At 40.0% G+C, this 19,467-nt stretch overlaps 1 protein-coding gene across 1 annotated transcript; it reads right to left on the reverse strand.

The window, feature by feature from the left end:
- Positions 1–18,368: 18,368 nt before the first annotated feature.
- LOC128202585 (uncharacterized) lies at positions 18,369–19,130 on the reverse strand. Its single transcript, XM_052903400.1, has one exon. The coding sequence runs from the start codon at positions 19,128–19,130 to the stop codon at positions 18,369–18,371; it is 762 nt and encodes a 253-aa protein (XP_052759360.1).
- Between the last annotated feature and the right edge of the window lie 337 nt (positions 19,131–19,467).

Raw genomic sequence — 19,467 nt, forward strand, 5'->3', positions numbered from 1 at the left:
ATGGCAACGTACGATGTGTGGAACTAAATGCATTTCTACATGGTAATTAGACGTGTTTTTATGGTCGTTGGGAACGAATAGGTTGTTTATAAGCATGTGTGCCGAGAAGTTATGCCTGTGTGAATCTATTACGTGAACTATAACTTTAGTTTTGAGTTCGCCCGCTTTGAGTTAACGATACTGAAGGCTTCTTTACTATTCGCTACTTATCAAGCTGAAGTGGCAATATGCTGGTCACATAACTTGACGAATCGAAAACCGATGGGGAAGAAAGGTTCTTGAGTGGCGATATGGGCAAATGCCGACTAGGACGACGTCAGGTTAGGTGAAAAGTATATAATCTAGGACAATACGACAAATAATATATATATATATATATATATATATATATATATATATATTATGACTCAAGATATAGGTACACGTGGACACGTGGTAGGAGGAGTAGCGTAGGAGGTGACATAGAAGATCTGTAATGGGGAGAGAGATATAGGAGAACGTGCCTTTGTGCCTTGCAGTAGGCCTTTAATGAGTTATTTGGTAAAGAGTATATAATCTAAAATCTGAGGATTAATTTATAAAAGATGTACCGTCAAATTATTGTTACTTTTTGTTAAAATGGTTCACTCCTCCTATTCCCATGGGTGATGTAAAAGGCGACTAAGGTAACTTAATAGTCGAGAGATTGTCAGTAGCTTCCGGTAAAAAAAATTGCTAAAAGACTAATTACGTTTGCCAACCTGCATGCCAAGTGTGGCAACTACTAGTAAGGCTCCTCTTATGGGGAAGGCTGATATAATTGCTACTTACTACTTTTCTATGGATCACTAAACAATGTCTATACGCCAATAAGTCTTCAGTAAACTCCGAATACAATCGTCAATTCTATTGAGACGATTTGACGCGTGATACCGCGTCCGCTGACTGTAAAAACGTCATAGCTGGCATTATTATATCCAGATTCCTATCTATGGAGCATTAAAGTGTTGTCGCCTGACCGTTAACACGTACACACAGCTTAGTGGTATATCAAACTCATAAAATAAACTGAGTATATTATTTTAAAAATCCTAGATACATTATTAGGCAGTAACATGGGCTGTATTTTATTTTCTAAAACCGAGCAAAGACAGTTTATACATATCTTATTATGTATTCTTAGCTACTGTGCTAATAAAAATAGGTTAATGCGTTTATCTATTGCAAATAAATAAAATCAAATTATTTCTCTTTATAATATTCGTTTAGGTAAAAGGGTAAGCATCGGAAAGTCTTAATTTTTACCCTTCTTTAAAATTAATATTTTTTAATGAATATCAAACACATAGTGAAATCTTTATTCTAAGACGCTGCTCCCCATCCCTTGACCAATAGCTTCCTTTAGTCGTCTCTTAAGATATCCACAGGAAAGGATGGGGTGGGCTAGTCTATGCCGTGACCACACGGCAATAGATAATATTAAAAACTCCCAGAGGGAGACTTTGTACAAAAGTCGATTGCTTGGGTGCCTCTGTCCCATTCGTGTTTCAACCGTGAATCAGTTGTGGCTGGTTGGCATGGCTGTGGTTTCTGTTTGAAGGGTGGGATATGGCGTGAATTTACTGGGTACAGAGGAATAACACCTGAGTTCTCGGGAATGGTAACGCATGGGGGGTATCATGGGCGAAACAGTATACTCTGTTATGTCCATGGTACTGCTCATGTCTATAGGCGACGGTTACCACTTTCCATCAGGTGGGCTGTCAGTTTGTTTGCCATTCTAAGTTGTATAAAAAAAAAAATATATTTATTCGTATTCAAAATTCCAGTGTTTGTCTATTTCTATGCCCGTGTGTAGTGTATCAGTTATCTATTGGAGTTTGGTATGTGATCTGGAGTCTAGACCAGCGTTTAGTTGCGAGAACGCGCGCCCAGACGTCGTCGCCTGAGAACCCTTATACAATGTCAAAAGGACAGATTCCTATGTCAATCACGATGTTATGAAATCATTATCTTACAGTATATCTAGTGAATCATGTACATTAATTAATAATTAATTACTTTTCTTCACCTAAAGGTGGTAGCCTGGAAGAGATCGCTTTTAGCGATAAGATCGCTCATTGTTTTCTTACTGTGATCATTTCTTGTAGTTGTTTGTATGTATAATAAGTTTACTATTGTAACCTTTTGGAGGAAACAATAAAGAGTATCTATTTATCTGTTAATATTATAAAAAGGAAAGGTTTTATTTATTTGTGTATTTATTTGTAATGCATAAATTGAAATACAAGTCAACTGATTTTTAAAGTTATTTCACCTTTAGAAAGTTAAATTATCAGTGAGTAATAGAGGCCATAATTTATTAAAAAGAAAAAAAAATAGAGATTTATACGGATTGTTTGCTATATTTACTACAGTCTATACATTTGCATGAATACACGTGTGTATCTCCATATCAATAGTATACAAAGTCGTTATATGGTGTATGTAATTGTAAAATATAAATCAATCCATAGTGGACGCGCCGTAATGAACACATCACTACCCCATCGGGGATGAGAGCTGGCAGACTGCATTATATATGACAATTACATGCGACGAAACGGTCGCTGGAGAGACGCGTATAATTCAAATCGTTATAAAATTCATTACAAATATAGTAAAATATCTAATACTAGTTTTTAGCTTCGACTTTGTCCGCATGATCTCTTGTTATAATATTCTTCTAAATTCCAAATACTACATCTATATCAAATATAATTATTGTTAATCAACAATTAAAGCACTAAGAGATAACAAACAAATATACTTTCATAGTTATTATGCTATTTAGTAGAAATTTTAAAGCAAAGAAAAGAAAGAAAGAAAATATTATATATATATATATATATATACTAATGTATTTTGTAATATCCATGGTGCTTTATGGTCACGGTATAGGATAGGCCACCTCTTTCTTCCCGTGGGTGTCGTAAGATGCAATTAGGGGAGGGCGAGGAATGGGCAGCAGCGTCTCTAAAGGCGGTTGCCAATCCGCCTGCCAAGCGTGGCAAAATCCCTTAATGTAGTGGTTTATGTTCAACAGTTAACGTTGGAAATGATGATGATGAAGTTGATTTAAATAAAAAATATTATTATTACATTAAATATATAATAATAAATATAAATATTATATATATATATATATATATATATTTGTTTGATATGAATGAATAAGTAAATAAATATTTCAATAAGCACTTAAGCTGCCCGCTAACGAAATGGTTTCTCGCTCTATTGGGTTGACTGGAAGAGATCTCTGTCAGAGACAAGTCCACTCTTGCGCAAAACATTTATAAATAGATTATTTTATATGTAACTTACAAGTGCAATAAAGAATATATAAATATTTATAAGATTTCGCGCGTACAGCATCCGAAGCTAACAAAGTTCGAATTGTTATCTAGATTGTAGACAGCAGGGCGTTATGTATCAATAACGCAGACAAGCATCTATCGAGCGGTGTCGAAACATCTGTACCCTTGTTCACCTGGCGATACCTCAACAAGATATTGTTGCTACACCAATTAAATAGCTTAGACGCATTTTATGTTAAAATAAATCTTTATTAATATTATAAATAAGCTGGACAGGAAAACTAACGAATGAGGAAGTCCTGAAAAGAGTAATAATAATAAATATATTTATTTTCTCTTCACAATTCATCACAGTGAAATACAACAAGACATGCTTATATTAAGGTAATCAAATTATAAATATAATTGAGAGACTGGTGCCTGAGATAGGTATAAGAATACCTGGGTCACCAGGGCCTCACTCCGCAGGATTACCTACTAAGTACTTGTAATATAATAAGTGAATTCAATGTAATAAATATAATTTATAGGAAGAGATACTTAATTATAATTTAATGTGGGAATTGCGTGCGTGCGCGCGCGCGTGTTTGTGTGTGTGTGTGTGTGTGTTTGTGCGTGCGTGCGTGCGTGCATGTGTGTATGTGTGTGTGGATGCGGGTGATCGTGAACGAGAGTGAATGAGAAACGAACATTAATTAAAACAATAGAGAATAGAAGAGGCAAAATGCTGGGCCATCTTATACGATATGACGATTTTTTTAAGAGCATAGTAGAAGGAAAAATAGAGGGCAAAAGAGGAAGAGGAAGACCGAGGATTAACTACATGGGACAGATAAAAGTAACACTAGGCGTCATGTCGTATAGGGAGATAAAGGATATGGCCTGGGATAGAGCTGGCTGGAAGAAGATGCATGAATTAGTTGCACCGACAAGAGGAAACTCTTAAATGAAAAGAAGAGAATATTATAAATATGAAATCGAGTTTAATCACAGAGATATACAATTAAACTTTGTTATACCCGAATAGGAATGGGATACAGGGATGGGCGGTAACGTCAATCTTAAAACATCTTTAAAATCTGACTGTGGTTGCCAATTCGCCTGCCAAGCGAGGCAACTACTGGCAAAACCCCCCAAGAGGGAAGCTTATGTTCAGCAGTGGAAAGGTAAAGCCTGATATGATGATAACCAAGTAGGGTTCCATTCTTAACTTAATATTATATACATGAATGAATTAAAATAAATAAATGTATAAAAAGGTCTCTCTATGGCAATAGTATATTTATGGTAGTAAAATACATAGTCACTGTTCACAGCAATTGTATATTTATTTATTTATTAAATTTTAATACACCTAGAAATTGTAAATGGCGGACTTAACACCATATCACCATATGGCGTTATCTACCAGTCGATCGTAGACAGGGATAAAAATATAATTGACGGTGCAACGTAATAAACAATATTAAATTAAAACATATATATACACTCCTCGCAAAAATTAAGGGAACATAAAAATTTTTGAAATTTTTGGGTGATTTTCAACAGGCTGTATTTCAGTGAAAAATAATCGTACAGGAAATTTAAAAAAAGGGTTTTGAAGCTTGAAAGCTCTAGTTTTCAGATTTTTTGGTAAAAAAATTTTTTGAGCTCCGGTTTCCATGCAATTCTTAAACAAAGCTGAAAATAATTTTTTTCTAAATTTTCTAGGTTTTGTTTTTCACTCTATGGGCATGGAAAAATTTTTTCGAGCTACTCCATTATATAGGTCTCTTAGCGTGTTTATTCAGCTTCAAAAATCGCTTTGGATGGCTCAATTACGACCATTTGTCTCCGAGATATCGAACTTTGAATGCAAAAGCATCCTTTTCCATTCAACTGCTAATATCTCTGGAACTACTGGTCGCAAAGCAAGCGGGCGCCGAGTTTCTTTATCTGCATAAAATTTCCAATTAAGCACAGTCAAGAGTTAGTGAAGAAAAAATTTTTTTCCACCTCTAACATTGAATTTGAAAAAAGTGACTTTTTCTCCTTTTTTGGTTACTTTTTCTTCGCTAATATGGGCGGGAAAGCTAAGGTTTGAGGAAAATTTTACAGTCTATTGTTCCTTAAAGAACCCCCTCAATCCCTGGAGCGATCGGTTCAACGGTTTTTCCCGGACCAATAGATTGAAATTTTGGAAAAAATTTTGATTCAAAAATCAAAACATTTGTTTTTCACTTTTTACTCAATTTTTTGTTTTTTAAAAATTCATTTGAAAATTTTTGAAAAAATGATCGAAAAAAAGTTTACAAAAAATTTATCAAAGTTTTTGACAAAAACCGCCGGCATTAGCGTTACCCAAAGCATACCACGTGGAGGTTGCACGGTCGGATTTACGCTTCTTTTGTGCTTACGCACGTGTTTATGATATGGGATTCTTCAGAAAAAATGAGACCCTGTGGTTCGTCAGCTCCGCAGTATTTCGTGACTCCAAACTCATTTTCTGAAGAGTGTGTGTGTTAGTGTTGTGTAAGTAATTTTTAGAAGAAATGAGACCCCGTGGTTCGTCAGCTCCGCAGTATTTAATGACTCCAAACTCATTTTATAAAGTGTGTGTGTGTGTGTTTCTCAAAAAGTTTTTGTCAAAAACTTTGATTTCCTTAAAAACGAAAAAAAAATTTTGGTTAACTTTTTTCGACTTTTCAAAAAAAATTTTTTCTTAAAAATTTTCTTGATTTTTTTCGATTTTTTTTGATAATGAATTTTTAAAAAACAAAAAATTGAGTAAAAAGTGAAAAACAAATGAAATTATTGATTTTTGAATGGATTAGGGTGAGTTTAAGGGACAAAAACCTTGTTCCCTTATTTTTTCCAAAATTTCAATCAATTGGTCCGGGAAAAACCGTTGAACTTAAACGTTTGGTTCTTTAAGGAACAATAGACTGTAAAATTTTCCTCAAACCTTAGCTTTCCCGCCCATATTAGCGAAGATACAGCCAAGTAACCAAAAAAGGAGAAAAAGTCACTTTTTTCCACTTTTTTCAATTCAATGTTAGAGGTGGAAAAAAATTTTTTCTTCACTAACTCTTGACTGTGCTTAATTGGAAATTTTATGCAGATAAAGAAACTCGGCGCCCGCTTGCTGTGCGACCAGTAGTTCCAGAGATATTAGCAGTTGAATGGAAAAGGATGCTTTTGCATTCAAAGTTCGATATCTCGGAGACAAATGGTCGTAATTGAGCCATCCAAAGCGATTTTTGAAGCTGAATAAACACGCTAAGAGACCTATACAATGGAGTAGCTCAAAAAAATTTTTCCATGCCCATAGAGTGAAAAACAAAACCTAGAAAATTTAGAAAAAATTTATTTTCAGCTTTGTTTAAGAATTGCATGGAAACCGGAGCTTAAAAAATTTTTTTACCAAAAAATCTGAAAACTAGAGTTTTCAAGCTTCAAAACCCTTTTTTTAAATTTCCTGTACGATTATTTTTCACTGAAATACAGCCTGTTGAAAATCACCCAAAAATTTAAAAAAATTTTATGTTCGCTTAATTTTTGCGAGGAGTGTATATATATATATATATTATTACTAATAATCCCTTCCCCCCATGTTACATTTAAATCTAATTCATACTCGACCTAACAAGCTAATGCATAAATGTAACCATACTCGTATATATATTCTCTTCTACCAGAGCGAAGCCGGGGCGGGTTGCTAGTGTACCTATTTAGGTTGTACTTATATATTCAGATCTCGTACCTAAATGGTTCTAAATGACTGTGATAAAACTCGGACACGCCATATTGATCTTAAAAGATTAAAATCTCAAAGAAAATTCAATTTATACCAAAACATTAAGCCTGCAAGGCACGTTTGCCGCAGTACTATGTTTATAGAAAAAGATCCTGCCCACTAGCTTCTAAATAACATATAATGGAAAACTTGTAATTCTAAACAACTTCAGAACAGTAACAACAGCCGTACTACACAGGGCCGGAATTAGTTTACCTGCCGCCCCTGGGCAAATTTTTACGACAGTGATAAGAAGTCAGTGGTGATTTTTTTTTACAACACAGGGGGCAAACGAGCATGCGGCTCATCTGATGGTAAGTGACTACCGCCGCCCATGTTTACCCGCAACACCATCGGCATTGCAGGTGTGCTGCCGGCCTTTTAAAATTTTTCAAAATACCAACGCGTCGAATTTAAATATTGACTTTATACTGATAAGTGACATATTTTTTAACCCACGACGACTCTTTTTAATTGAATTTAAATATTGACTCGGGTCAATATACTGATGCGTGACACATCTTTTAGACCTCGATGACCCTTATCAAAGGATACCCAACCAGGTCGACCTCCTCGTGGTTCCCCTTGGAAACTATCATGGTTAATTTCTGATGAATTCATCATGATGGGCTAACTGGCCTGTTTTCATTCTCATCGATCACCCTTCGCTGGTGCTTCGCCAGCGTATCCCGTTAGCGCAGGCGGGGTTACCATATCATTTTCACCCATCAAAAAAAAAACCCTTACCAAATGGTGGGAAAAGGATTGTTAGCAATGGAATTTGACAGCCCCATTGCTAGCAATATGCCCTATTAGGTCGACCTCCACGTGGTTCCTCCTGGAAACCATCTTGAACAATTCTTGTTGAATTCGTCACGATGGGCTAAGTGACCTGCTTCATCTTCACTTATCATCTTTCACTGGTGCCTCGCCGGTGTATACCGATAGCGCGGGTGGGGTTGCCATTCTATTATCACCCATTAAAAAAAGACCCTTTTCAATCGTGGCGTTCCCTTCACCAGACTCCACCCATCACCCCCTAAGGCCGGTCCTGGCACAATGTCCAGACGAGATGACAACACGCATAGGAAATATTTAAAACCTATGTACCTCACGTTGTTAGAATGCACATTATTTCATATTAAATTGTTCTTCGAAGGGGAGTGACAAGAAATCAGTGTCGATATCGCTTTGATACCCTATAATTGGTGGTCTGGATGCAATTATAACACTCAACTGCATTGCAATGTGCGCTGGTGATCTGGCTGCGTGTGACAAGAACTGAAATCGAGTCGGACAGGCTGATTGCTTAGTTTATTATTCATGGAAGAAATCGTGCTATTTAACAAACAATGTGCGATCGTTTTCTGATTCAGAAAAAATATTGTATTATGCAGCACAATTGTTTCCAAATCCTTAAATGGTTTAGATTCGCTTTCTCTGATGAACTGCGTCACAATGATTACTTGACAATCAATAGATGGATAGATAATTTATTTGTACTACTACAGCGCACAAAGAGCGACAAACAGAGATACACGGATTGCTTGGGCACCTCTGTCCCATTAGTGTTTCAACCGTAAAGCAGTTGTGTTTGCATGGCTGTGTTTCGATTTGAAGGGTGGGATATGGCGTGAATTTACTGCGTACAGAGGAATAACACCTGAGTCCTCAGGAATGGCAACGCGCGGGAGGTATCATGGGCGAAACAGTATACTTTGTTATGTCCATGGTACTGCTCATGTCTATAGGCGACGGTTACCACTTTCCATCAGGTGGGCCGTCAGTTTGTTTGCCATTCTAAGTTGTATAAAAAAAAAACCACATTTTTAATAATAGAGAAAAGAAAATGCAATAAAAAAAAAGAAAAATAACATACATATCGTCATAGTCGTAGAATACTGACGGATTTTTACATGTAATCTTTGTCAGATCTGATATAGAGAGACGATATAGTGATTTATATAGGACCAATCTGTAAGAATATCATTTTAGATAAAATAAGAATTTTCCGAATCGGTTTAGAAATTACGGAATTGTGAGGTAACAAACATAAAAAATAGGAGGGAAAGGGATTGTTAGTAATGGAGACTGAGAATTCCATTGCTAGTAATATACCCAACCAGGTCGAACTCGTCTCGGTTCTCCCTAGAAACTATCATGGTTAATTCCTGATGAATTCATCATGATAGGCTAACTGGCCTGTTTTCATTCTCATCTATCACCCTTCACTGGTGCTCCGCCAGCGTATCCCGTTAGCGCAGGCGGGGTTACCATACCATTTTCACCCATCAAAAAAACTCATAAAAAATAAAAACCCAAACAGCATTATATGAATGCATTATAATAATAAATAAATAAATAAAAATACAATTGAATTCAGAACCTCTTGAAGTCTGTTCAAAATAGTGTGTTCCACGAGCTTTTCTTTAATTGTTTTTAGTTTACTTTTTGATATTGATTTTCTATGGTAGGTTCTAATAAAGACTGTGTCACTAGTAAAAATCATGTACCAACTTTACACCAGACTTCATGCAAAATAAAGATATTTGATTTAATTGAATGTCTTCTATTAAATTATAAAGTTTTCAACCTCATACTTGATTCACAGCGAGTTCCACTGTTAAGTAGTAACTTTGGCCCACAAAATTCTTTAACTTTTTTCAGTCTATATTTCTTTGAGAAAAATCCATTTAACTAGCAGAATATTTCGTAGAAGAATTCTATTGGGCGTTTTATAATTACATATCACGGCATAAATAATAATTGAACGGTGTGGACTGCCGTTCGGTGAGCGTGGACTGTAGGGGCGTTGGTTCAGGCTGGAGTGAAACACAGGGATTACTATTCTGAAGCCTCCGGTACCGTCTGAAGAGAGTATTTTTTCTTCTTGTCCTATTTCTTCTCGAGTGTAGTGCGCCGCTGCCCGGAAGCGAATGCCGCTCGACGGGAGGCGGCCTATCTTTATACCCGCCCGCTCGCACGATAATGTTTCCAACTCGCGATAGCGATCTGTGCGAGCGGGACGGGGCGAAAATGAACGAGACGCGTGTCTCTTCAGATCGGTACTCTATAGCGTCTATTTATTTATTTTATTTCAATTTACAATTTCTTAATTCTATTTATTGTTACAATTTCTATTCGTAGGTAATAACGACAACACGCAAAGGAATACTTTATTTAACTTACACTATCTTAAATCTATGTAAATCTATATAAAATAACAGAATACAGAAACGATTAACTAGGGACTTAACAACTATAAATTACGATATATACAAATAATGTCGCGAACATAATCTCCCGCCGCAGCTCTCGTAGCTGGAGTTAACTCGTGTTCGCGTCGCTCGATGTCGATGTGGGCAGTATGATCAGCTTCTTAGTGGGTCGCCGTAGGATGCCCTTGTTCGTCCGCACGTCGACTGCTCGGATCTCGCCGTCTGGTCCAGGGTAGGTCGCCACCACCACGCCTCGCGGCCACGTGTTGCGAGGCAAGGTCCCATCAGCTATCAGGACCAGGTCGTCCATTTTGATGGCTCCGTGTGTAGCTCGGGGCTCCCGCCGGTGTTGCAACTCGGGTAGGTACTCCTTCACCCACCGGTTCCAGAAGCAGTCAGCTAGCCTCTGGCTGGCACGCCACTCCTTGTGTCCCGCCGCGTCGCTCTCTGTGAAGCTGCCTGGCAGTGGGACGCACGATGGACCGCCCAATATGAAGTGATTGGGGGTTAGGGCGCTGTCGTCGTCTGCCGATGTTGACACGTGGGTTAGCGGTCGACTATTGAGGGTGTGCTCGACCTCGACCAGCAGAGTGTGGAGGACCTCTTCCTTGGGGGCCCGCTCGTTCAACGTGGCGGCTAGTGCGGTCTTCACGCTACGCACCAGCCGTTCCCACGCACCTCCCATGAAGGGTGCGCTCGGGGGAATGTAGCGCCACCGGATGAAATGGACTGATGACTCTTCTTGGATGGCTTCCTCGGCTGCTTTCTTCAGTTCGACGTCAGCACCTTTGAGGTTGGTGCCTTGGTCGGACCATAGCTCAGTGGGACACCCTCTGCGGCTTATGAAGCGCCGCAGGGCCATTATGGCGGAGTCCGTGCTGAGGCTGCCGGCGATTTCTAGGTGGACTGCGCGCGTCGTTAGGCAGGTGAAGAGCACTCCGTATCGTTTCTGGTGAGTGCGGCCCACTGTCACGGTCATAGGCCCGAAGTAGTCTAGGCCGGTGAACGTGAACAGTCGTTGATGATGCGCCAGCCTGCTCTGTGGATGGTTGCCCGTTGACGGCTGCGCCGGTCTTGCTCTTCGTAGGCGGCACAGCTGACACCTCTTCAGTTCACTGCGGACGGCGTGTCGTAGGCGCAACACCCACAAGTGTTGTCGCACCTCGTTCGTGGTGATCTCGAAGCCGCCGTGGTGAAGTTTCCGATGCACCCATGCGATGTATAGGCGCACCCAGGTGTGGTTTCCGTCGACGATGGGGGGCTCTCGTTGCTCGGCTGACAAATCGGCGGCGGCCGCTATTCTCGATCGAAGTCGCAGAATGTCGTCGTTGTCTATGACGACTGACAGCTGTATGAGTCGACTGGATGACGGCAGCTGTTTCCCTTGTTTCAATACTGCGATTTCGTCGCCGAACGCCTCTTGTTGTATCGCGCGAATCCATAGCCGTCGCGCGCGATCTAGGTAGTGTGTGTCTATGGGGATGAAACACACAGATGGACTATTGCTGTTCTTGATTTTCATCTTCGTCTTCTCTCTATCGACTTTCTTCGTGCGGGTCCAAGTGGGGTCGGTGCTCTCTTTCTTCTTGTTTCTCTTTCGGATGGCGGTGCAGCGTTGACTGGTCGGTCGCAGGAGGTCGATGAACTGCAACACCCGTGCTGAACTGCGAACAAGTTTCAACCAATTAGAAAAACGTGACGGATCGGGTAATGCTATAGACAACTGCGTCGCGTTCTGTAGCTTGTGTACGCGTTCTTCTCCCGTTTCCGCTTGACTATCGTCGCTCGTACTATCTTCACGCGGCCACTGGTCTTCGTTTTTGTCGAATTTCCTTTCGACCAGTTGGAGACGTCGCATTGCCGATTCGTAGTTGTCCGGCGGCACAGGGTCGTCCTTCTTCCATAATAACCCCGTCTCGTATCCTCCCGCCGGTAACGGACGAGTTTTCTCCTCTAAAATGCGTAGGGCGCGACGTTCCTCTTCATTGTAAGACCTCTTCGGTGCGATTCCCAGCGATTCGAGCGCGAAATGTTGCTTCATCATTTCTTCCATCGATTGTTCCTCTTCATGTGTCGTCACTATGTGGCTGATTCTGTGCACCTGCTGTCTTGTCCTGCCGCGACTCGTACCGTGCAGTACCCATCCCAGGTCGGTGAGTGATGCGACCGGCTGCGTGTCGGATCCTCTTCTGACTTCGTGGGCCAGCAGTAGGTGCCAGTTGTCTTGCCCCAGCAGTACCGTCGGTTTGCCCTCTTCATAGACCAATTCCCTCTCTATGTCTCGTAGATGTGGACAGCCCTTGATGACGCTGCGTGGTACCGACTGCGGTGATAACTGCAGTCTGTCCATCGTCCGTGCCCCCACTGTGTATTCTTGTGAATTCCGCCCGCGGATCTTGAAGTGAACACGCGTCGATTGAGCTGCGTTGATCCGTGCCCCGGCCACACCCTCCATGTAGAATGGTGCGGGGGGACCCGTAGCACCGATTCGCTCCGCCACCGCCGTCTCGATGATGGTGCAAGTCGACCCGTCGTCCAGTAGCGCGTAGGTGTCGCACGTTCCCGTGGGACCGGTGACTCGTATCGGCAGGATCTTCAGGAACGCGATCTTGTCGTTTTCCCTTGCCGATGCGGCGACTGTGGCGGACTTGTCCTCGATGACGTGTGTTGTCACTTCATTCTCCGGCTGTTGTCGCGTGGTGTGCAGCAGAGGGTGATGAGTCTGCGTGCACTCATCTACTCCACATCTCTTGCTCTTGCAGGCGTGGCGAAATCTTCTCACTTTGAGACAACGGAAACACAGCCTATGAGTCTTCGCTAGCTCCCATCTCGCCGATGTGTCCGCTTCCTTCATCGTCTTGCAGTCCGATGGAGCGTGTCCTTCTCGTCGACACATCGGGCACGGTGGTGTAGCGGGTTTCTCCTGCGTCGTGTATGTCTTCGCCGTCTTCCTAGGAGCGGACTCCCGCCGGTCTTCGGACGGTATCTCCTCGGCGGGGGCGAAGTTTCCACATCGTGCGGCGGTCCTTTGCAGGAACTGAGAGAGTGTTATGAGGTCCGGTTGTCCCTCCGGTTGGTCGTTGGCGAAATCGTAGTACTTGAAGCGTAGTACCGACGGCATCTTCTCTGTGACGTTTCTCACTATTTCTTCGTTGTATAGGTAGTGACTCTTGTTCAGCGCTCGTATCGTGGCGACGACGTTCTGCACCTTGCTTGCGAAGAGGCAGACGTCTCTTGCGTTGTCCGAGAGTCGTGGTAGCGCGCGGAGTTTGTTCAGTTCGGCTGTGACGAGTGCTCCAGGGCGGCCGAACCTCGCGGCTAACATCTTCATTACTTCTTCTGCGGTCGTAGACCCGACGAATAGGGAGCGTGCCGCGTCCTTTGCGGCCCCCTTCAAACTTCTGCGCAGTCTTGCTAGGTTCTCTTGTTCTGTGAGTTGACTTGCGCTCTCTTCATAGGCCATCTTCCATGGTAACCACTCGCTCGACGATCCATTGAAGACTGGCAACTCGGTGACTCTTGACGCTGTGGAGGGCAGTATGTTGCGAGCGGCCATCTGCATGGCGATCGCAAACTCATTACAATCGATGCCCACCTTCAGCACCGGTTCTTCTTTCTTCATCGACTGCATCGCTGCTGCTATCGTAGGCATGGCGGCATGTGGGTCAACGTGGCGTGCGTGGTCCCGGTGAAGTGCGTCGCTGCTCGGCTGTGGCGGCGGCGCTCTCGAATCCTCTTCAACGGGTCTCGATGGGACGAACCCCTGACGCTTGCCGGTGACTTCTTCTATCTCTGGTACATGCGGCTCCATCGTGAGTGCCAGCGTGCTTCGATGAACCCAATCCGACGTTCGTTCTCTTCTGACGGTAGCGTCGTCGTCTTCTACTTCCTCGTCGTCCTCTGATTCGGCTTCCAGGGCGGCGACACGTGCGGCAGCCAATTCCACCTCCTTTCGAAGTAGCTCCTCCCGTGCCTTGGCCAGAGCCTTCTTCTTCTGTGAGGCCGTGGTGCGAACCGTGCGTGCCGTGCCGTGCTTCGGTTCCTTCTTCCTTGCTGTCTCCTCTGTCGTTCCTGTGGCTTCGGTAGTCTCCGTGGCTCCTGTGGTCGTCGTATCGCCGGACGTGTTCGTAGTCGATGTGGTGGCGGCGGTAGACGACGTGGCAGCGACAGATGACATTCTGACAGCCGCAGACGACGTGGTGGCAGCAACGGACGGCGTGGCAGCGACGGACAGCGTTCCGGCGGCCGTAGTCGACGTGGCGGCGGACGCTGTGGCTTCGGTGACGGCGATTTTTTGTTGCGACGACTTCATGTTTCTCGTAGTCGGCATTTCAGCGATCCGGCTTCAGAATGGTCTTCCTCCAGCGATCCGGCTTCTCGATGTACCAACGGTGTTCCTCCAGCAATCCGGCTTCTCGAAGGACCACGATGAACGGTGTGGACTGCCGTTCGGTGAGCGTGGACTGTAGGGGCGTTGGTTCAGGCTGGAGTGAAACACAGGGATTACTATTCTGAAGCCTCCGGTACCGTCTGAAGAGAGTATTTTTTCTTCTTGTCCTATTTCTTCTCGAGTGTAGTGCGCCGCTGCCCGGAAGCGAATGCCGCTCGACGGGAGGCGGCCTATCTTTATACCCGCCCGCTCGCACGATAATGTTTCCAACTCGCGATAGCGATCTGTGCGAGCGGGACGGGGCGAAAATGAACGAGACGCGTGTCTCTTCAGATCGGTACTCTATAGCGTCTATTTATTTATTTTATTTCAATTTACAATTTCTTAATTCTATTTATTGTTACAATTTCTATTCGTAGGTAATAACGACAACACGCAAAGGAATACTTTATTTAACTTACACTATCTTAAATCTATGTAAATCTATATAAAATAACAGAATACAGAAACGATTAACTAGGGACTTAACAACTATAAATTACGATATATACAAATAATGTCGCGAACAATAATAATAATAATAATATAAGCCTTTATTAAAGAAGTAACATAATAAACAATTCAATGTAAATAATATTCAATCAGTAGTAACTGTTCTGTCACCTCTCTCTTGTCCAAAGACAAAGGCCTCCTCCAGAGTCTTCCATTCTATTCTGTCTTTGGCTATCCTTGTCCAAAATGCACCTGCTACTGCTTTTATATCTGTAACCCATCGTGTCAGTGGTCTTCCCTGTCTTCTTTGGCCTATTCTAGGGTACCAGTCTGTTACAGTTGTTGTCCATTTTTGTGTTTTTTCTCGCATAATATGTCCTGCCCATCTCCATTTTAATTTTTTTATTGTATAAATAACATTTTTGAATTTTGTTTTCTCTTTAATTTCTACTAATTTAACCCTATTCTTTATTTTAATGCCCAAGACACTTCTTTCTATGCTGTTTTGACATACTTTTAATTTTTTAAGATTTCTTTCAGTTAATGGCCATGTTTGACACCCATATGTAAGACAAGGTAATATGCATGTATCAAACACTTTCTTTTTGTCATTCATATATATATATTTGTTTTTCATAATCTCTTTTAATGACCAATACCTATTCCATGTATTGGCGATTCTCCTGTCAATCTCTTTGTTTGTGTCATTTGCAAGAGAGATTATTTGGCCCAGATATAAATATTCCTCAACATATTCAATGTTATGTTTTTGTGTATGCCATTTGTTAATACCTTTGTTTTCTTGATATTGATAGACAGTCCAGCTTTCATACTCTCATTTGCTAGTTCTTGAACCATGATTTGCAAATTTTCAGAGCTGTCTGTGAGAAGAACTATGTCATCCGCAAATCGTAAGTGTGTCAAATACTCGCCGTTTATATTCAAACCATAATGCGTCCACTCCATTTTTCGTAATATCTGTTCTAGTACAGTTGTGAATAGTTTAGGGGAGATGGGATCCCCTTGTCTAACGCCTCTTTGTATAGGAAAGGGTTGTCCTGTTCTTTCTAATCTTACTTTTGCTGTACTCTTATAATATATGTTACGCAATAATCTTATGTATTTGAGTTCTATACCCTGCATCCGTAAAGCCTCCCATAGGGACTCATGTTCTAAGGAGTCGAATGCTTTAGTATAATCAATAAAACACGGGTAATAATCTAGGCTGTATTCATTGTATTTTTCTACAATTTGTTTAACTGTATGTATGTGATCTAGAGTGCTATAATTGCTTCTGAAACCAGCTTGATCTTTTGACTGGTTTTCATCCAATATTCTGGTCATACGGTTTAAAAGTACCTTGGAAAATACTTTGTAAATGTGGCTCATAAGACTAATTGGCCTGTAATTATTTACATCGTTTTTATCTCCTTTCTTGTGTATTAATGTAATTACAGATTCAGTCCATTGTATGGGGATCTCTTCAGTTTCTAAAATCTGATTGAATAATTTTGTTAGTTGTGGTGCAATTATAGGCAGCGAACATTTCAGGAGCTCATTTGTAATTTGATCTTCTCCTGGTGACTTTCCATTTTTTTGATTAAGGATGGCCTTTTCTGTTTCTCTTACTAATATTTTTGGTACTGGTTCTTCTTGCCTACATTGATAATTATTTTCTTCTTTAGTTAATTTATTACTAATTTTATGGGATGTATATAAATCTTTATAAAATTCAGTTGCTATATTTATAATTTTACGTCTCTTGCCTGTATTTTGTTTTTTATTATTTATCAGACTTGGTACCCATACTTTATATTCTTTTAGTTCTTTTATAGCCTTTTTTACTCCTCCAGTTTTTTCAATATGTCTTTTAAAAATGTCTAACCTTCTCATTTTCCTGTCTTTCCGTAGCTGTACTGTAATTTTCTTACTAATGTCAGTAATCTTTTTGTTAAGAGCTTTGTCCCGTCGTAATTTTAACAGGAGTTTTCTTTCTTGTATTAGTTCATATGCTTTCTCTGATAACGAGCTTTTCGAAGTGCTTACAGTTTTTTGGACCGACACTTTAATCTTTCTAATAAAGGCATTATATTCTTCTTGCACCGAACTGGGTTTCTCATTTATATTACTAAGATTAAAATATTCATGGATATTTTTTGCTAAATTATCGGAGTTATGTAATTGTGTACTTTGCAACTTTTTATTGCTATAATGCTTTCTTGATTTTTTCTTATTAATATCTAATATATATGTTCTAACCATTCTGTGGTCTGAAGAGAAATTTAAGTTATTGATAACATTGACATCATTAATTAAATTTGGTTTATTACATAATATGAAATCGACTTCATTAAAATTGCGACCATTTGGATGTTGCCATGTCCACTTACGGTGAGCTCGTTTACTAAAGAAACTGTTCATAATTGCTAATCTATGTTCTAATGCAAAAGTTACAACTCTTTGACCATTTTGACTTCTTAGACCTTGACTATGTTGACCTATGAGTTTTTCTTCGCCAGCCCTACAGTTACCAATTCTACCATTAAGATCACCCATTACTATTAAGTAGTTATGTGATTTTTGAACAGTGTCATTTAGATCTCTGTAGAACTTAAGAATTTGGCTTTCATTTGCGTTTTCAGTAGGAGCATATACCTGAATTATTGTCCAGTGCACTTTTTGATTTGGTAATATTATATTTAGTAAGGCGATTCTATCTGATATTCCCTTGAATTCCATTACATATTTAGAAAGTGCCTTTTTTACTAAGAATCCAACACCATACAATCCCTGTACTTCGCCTTTATAATATAAAATATAATTTGGATGTTCTTCTATTTCTTCTCCTGTTCTTCTTAACTCACTTAATCCTATTATATGCCATTTTATATCCTCTAATGCTTGTTCCAGTTCTAACAATCTTTCTGGATCTTTTAGTGTTCTCACATTAAATGTTGCAATGAATATTCTATCTTTCTTAGTACTCTTTGTTAGATTTTCAATTCTTTGTTTTTGTTGATATTTATTATGTTTAACTATCATTTGTATATTGTGCTCTGGGGGTATTGGTCTACATCCCTCACGATGACCAATCGGCTTGAGGGAGGGTTGAGTTTTTTGTTTTTATTATGCTTGTAACAGTTACTGATTTCCATTTCCTATGCCGAATTATCCATGCTAACTGCCTTAGAACTTGAAGGAGATGAATTGGATCCCCTTCTCATTACTTCAAAGGCATTTCTTCCTGCCTTGGATTGGTGCACAATTTGCTGTTTTCTTGGTTGTCCTTCATCGACTGGCGAGGTTGAAAGCATTCTTTTTTTATTATTTATATATTTTCCACCTTTGCTTGTGACTAATTTATCATATTTTATGTATACAATATTACCTTTCTTTCGTTCTTCCGCTACTTGCGCTTGCAATTCTTTCCTTTTATTAAGTACATTTTTTGGATAATCTTCTGTAATATAAACATTCTGTAATTCTTTTTTATTTTTCATAACTTCTATTTTCTTCCTTTCGGTTACAAACGAAATTAATACTGGTCTTGCTTTTGTGTCATCGATTCTTTTTTTCCCTATTCTATGTATTTTATTAATTTCATGGTCTTCCAAAGTAATTTTTAAATCTTTATAAAGTATTTTTTTGATGTTATCGACCAGTTCTATGTTAGAATTTTCCTTTTCTTCCAAGTTAAATAATATTACGTTATTCTTTCTCTGTTGTTTCTCTAAAATGCTTATTTTTTCCTCCAATTGATGTATTTTTATTTTTAGTAATGAATTTTCTTCTTGTAAAGGCTTTAACTTATCTTCCAAAGTTTCAGTTAATGTTTTAGTCACAGAATCGTGAATTTGTTCCGTTTGTTTTTCCATTTCCATTTTTAAACTATCAAACAGTTGCTGCAACGAGCTATTCATATTTTACGTGAATAGGAACGTTCCCTGTGTGACTTGATGAATAACTAATAATACTTGACGTTGATAATTACTTGTGACAGCTTTGTTAATCTACCCTCAGTGCCATACGAAAATCTGACGTTACTACTTTATTACTACGACTGTTTGTAATGACAATTTGACTATTGCACAGTGTGTCTATGTTCATTTTCAAAATAAATTCCGTTAAATTTCTTGTCTATATATTTATATATGTGATTGTGCACTTACTGTTTTGTATTTTTTGGCTAAGTCTTCGCTAGAGTTTCGCAATTTTAATGTTTATTGTGATGCACTTCCACTGTGTCATATACTCTGT

This window comes from Galleria mellonella, unplaced genomic scaffold (genome assembly GCF_026898425.1).
Source record: "Galleria mellonella isolate WM207_F2 unplaced genomic scaffold, CSIRO_AGI_GalMel_v1 utg139, whole genome shotgun sequence".
NCBI classification, from domain to species: Eukaryota; Metazoa; Arthropoda; class Insecta; order Lepidoptera; family Pyralidae; genus Galleria; species Galleria mellonella.